Source organism: Haliotis cracherodii, unplaced genomic scaffold (genome assembly GCF_022045235.1).
Source record: "Haliotis cracherodii isolate W230 unplaced genomic scaffold, xgHalCrac1.p SCAF_1, whole genome shotgun sequence".
In the NCBI taxonomy this organism is placed as follows: Eukaryota; Metazoa; Mollusca; class Gastropoda; order Lepetellida; family Haliotidae; genus Haliotis; species Haliotis cracherodii.
This window is the reverse complement of record NW_027266264.1, coordinates 10,083,591-10,087,517: the sequence shown is the minus strand read 5'-3', so window position 1 is coordinate 10,087,517 and position 3,927 is coordinate 10,083,591. Positions and strand designations below refer to the sequence as shown.

At 42.6% G+C, this 3,927-nt stretch overlaps 1 protein-coding gene across 1 annotated transcript; it reads left to right on the top strand.

Moving 5' to 3' along the window:
• Window positions 1-1,297: 1,297 nt before the first annotated feature.
• LOC139459640 (alpha-2Da adrenergic receptor-like) lies at window positions 1,298-3,599 on the top strand. Its single transcript, XM_071241237.1, has 2 exons — window positions 1,298-1,388; window positions 2,028-3,599. Exon 2 carries the CDS (start codon window positions 2,053-2,055, stop codon window positions 3,322-3,324), a length of 1,272 nt encoding a protein of 423 aa, XP_071097338.1. The 5' UTR covers window positions 1,298-1,388; window positions 2,028-2,052; the 3' UTR covers window positions 3,325-3,599.
• Window positions 3,600-3,927: the final 328 nt, after the last annotated feature.

Sequence of the window (3,927 nt, the reverse complement as noted above, 5' to 3'; positions counted from 1 at the left end):
TACCCTCATAGGCACTAATTGTGCTCTGACCAAGATGTTCAGCTTCAGGTATATCCATTATCTGACATCGTTTAATAATGGTCAAATAGCCAATTCCATTCCACTGATTACCCATCTGAACAAGAAACAAAGGAGACCAGTGAGACCGCCTCGTCTCTTTCATATTTACATCTATGCATAGAGATTCAGAGTGTCAAAAACTCTTAACAAGACTGTATGACAAAAGGGGCGACTTCAACTTTCCAATGGTCATCTTTCTCTATATTCCAGCAGCTCCAGCCTTTGGTGTTCACATTTCACAACTTTTGAGGTGTGCCCGTCATACGACTCATGCTCAAAGTTTGTCAGATCAAGTCTACAGGTTTCAAACTTTCGAAACGCTTCATGGTAGACACGTGGAGGACATTTCCAAATTTGACGCATCAGTGACAAACTGTTTTGACTTGTACCATATGTTCCCGTGTTTATTCAGGTGAACAATTGGCTTACCTTTGCATGTGTTTGTGACGGTGCCACTGGTGGGGAATGATACGCTCACCTTTTCGTGAACACCTGGTATCATCACTAAGTGATAGTGGTTCATAGACACATGCTCATGATATAGTCGGAATCGTACAATCTACTCTGCATTTAGCAGAATTTTCTTACAAATATTGAAAGGGTCGCTTTTGTTTATAGTCCTTCAACCTAACTTTGGACGCCGTTTTTTCAAGTATCTTCAAATGAATTCAAATTTATGTCATCATATTGTGGTCCCTAAAGTCCCCATGCTGGTCTTTCCAAGCCGACTTTGATGATCTGGTGCTTGCAGTGTGTGACCTGGCAGATTGTCTGTCCTCGTGTCCCGAACAGCGTAAATCGTTTCTCATGCAGTCATCCATTGGTTTGCTTCGTCTAGACTCGACTGTCTCCGGGCCGCCGCGATGCCGTGGTGTGTCCAGCCCCTTAATGACGACTCAAGCCACACATCAAAGAACCAACACTTACCAAGTCTCATCTTGAACTTTGCGCATGCAATGTAACGAAAGGAAGTAATTACTCATTTGATAAGTACTGTAACAAAAGTTCGCTTACAGACATCCTAAATTGAATAATAGATTTCCTGACATATCATCCCCTACTGCGATATGACACCGCGTATAACACACATCGTCACAACCAGAGAGGATTACATTTGGAAGTTGGAAGTGGCCTCATCCTGTCTAGTCACTCAACCACCCCCCTCCCCCCACCCACCCACCCCCACTCTTCTGCTGATGTATTGTGTTATCGCTCAACACCAACAAAGTGTCATGGTTAAATCAGTCACGTATATGTGTTTATACAATACTAGTGTGCGCTCAACGAACGGGCTTGGTGATAGCAGTCCTCCAGTGAAATATTTCAGTGTAAGTACAAGCACTACGTTTCAACTAGTGTTAAATCGTGTATTAATTTCGATTTATAAGTACCATGGCTTCAATCGAATGCATTATTTATTGATTTTTTGGTAAGAAAGCCCTTTCATATACAGTATAACATAAAACGACTGTGGACATGTGTTCCTTTATTTGCGAAACAATATCCATCACTTTGGACTCACCGCAATTCATGGACAGTATATATTTCATTTATAGTGTTGATGCTTGAAACGTATTTGTACTCAAAGTCGTTAACCATTGTTCTTGTCCTTAGTTTATCCCCTTGATGCCACGCGCTAGGCAGAGTAACAACAATTACCTTATTTTAACGCATTTGGTGTGACGCTATCAAGGGATCGAACCAACAACCTTTCCCTGTCCGGTTAGACGCTAGACCAAGGAGGCGGTCGGTCAGGAACGTGTGACATACGTCGCCGGGTTGAACTTCATGTCTGCCATTGATTGTTTTGGTAATATATATTGATCATTACCCCAAGTGACGTAAAATGATTAATTTATAAAATCAAATTTAGGATAAGTTGTTTCCTGCAGTGGATGGTCAGCTGCGTGGTGGCCTGTATTAAACCTATTAAAATGAAACATTCATGTTTGTTTATTTTTATTCAGTTCGTCTAAGGATTCTCTTGAAAGGATGGACAACGTAAGTTTCCATGAAGACCATGACCTTCACCTTCATCGCCATGACAACGAGTTCGCCCTGCAGGTCCTAGCCGCCATCTTGTTCCTTGTCGTTTTGATGTTGACTGGGTTGCTTGGCAACACACTTGTCGTCTACGTGTACACTTTCAAGTTTAAACATAGCACCACCCGTTGCTATATCTTGGCCCTGGCAATATTCGACCTTGTTAGTTGTGCCATCAGTATTCCAGTAGAGATAGCGGACATGCGTTTCAATTACACGTTTGGACAATATGGATTTTGTAAAATAATGCGAGTGTTCGTAACGTTCTCATCCATGTCGTCAGGAGCGGTGCTCGTTGCTGTAGCGGTGGACAGATACAAGAAAATATGTCGGCCATTTCGAGGACAGACAACACCGTTTGTAGCTAAAGTCGCAATAATCATTTGCTCGCTCTCATCTTTTCTGTTGTCCTTGCCGGCTGCCATTCTTTATGGTTCAAGAACTGTGACTACAGACGATGTTCGCGTTAACGGTTCAGACTGCTCTACGGCGGACGAATACATCAAGACACCCTATCCTCTGATCTACAACGGAGTCCAGTTTTTCGTGTTCATTTCCTCAACTCTGAGTCTTATTGTGCTTTACAGTTTAATATGGCGGCAGGTGGCCAGGCAACGGTCTTTCAGGAGAAGCGTTAGGGCTGAGCAAAACCATGGAAGAACATTGAGAATAGTGGTAACGCATGGAAACCAAACATCAGAGACGAATAACACATCTGATGATTTTCTAAGCTCATCAACCGAAGGAGATGCGAACAAGGCAGCAAATGATGAAAGCAGTTCTCGAAACATTGTAACCGCTGTAGAACTTACAATCAATCCTCATAAAGAAGAGGGTTGTGGACGTTCAAGTGTTACGACACTCAACTCAAACAAACTGTCTGTTGGGTCTCAGTCCAAAATACGACACAACAGAACACAGTCTACTTCCGTCAGCAAATCGTCTCAACGTCCAAGAGGTCAGAAGACGACCTTCATGCTGTTCCTCATCACCCTGGTGTTTGTGCTGAGTTTCCTCCCGCATCTGGGTCTGATGGCAACCAGGGCTGTCAACAAACACGTGTTTGACCACCTTCAAGGAGCTGCGATGACTGCTTACAATCTGTTCCTGAGGTCGTATTTTATAAACAGTGCCTCTAATCCCATCATCTACAGCTTCTGTAATGAACATTTCCGTCGGGAACTGAACCACCTTTGGAGCAAACTGAAGTGCCGAGCTTAACAGAAGTTTTATTATGAATGTTTATTAACGCTTGTATAAGATTTGCCTTGGAGATAATGCAACGAGATGTGTTACCATACATCTACACTGACTAAATATGATTGGATGTTTGTTGTTTTACGCCGCACTCAGCAATATTCCAGTTATAGCGGTCTGTAAATAATCGAGTCTGGACCAGACATTCCAGTGATTGACATCATGAACATCGATATCCGCAACTGGGATATGATGATATGCATCAACCAAGTCAGCGAGCCTGACCACCCGATCCCATTGGTCGCCACCTACGACAAGAATAGTGGCCTTTCACGGCAAGCATGGGTTGCTGAAGACCTATTCTACCCTGTTGTATTATGAATGTTGTATTACACTCGAAGATACCATGGTGATACTGCAGCGAGATATGTTAGCTGCGCTGACTTAAGAGGAGTAAGTAAATATTCCTTTTGTAATAGAAACTTTAGGTCAGTTAATATGCAGAATACGCTCACCTTTTTCGTGATCACAGGGCATCATCACTATTTGATAATGATATCGTCGGAATCGTACAATCGACTCTGATTTTGTAAGATAATTTTTATGAATATGGAAATGGTTTTGTCG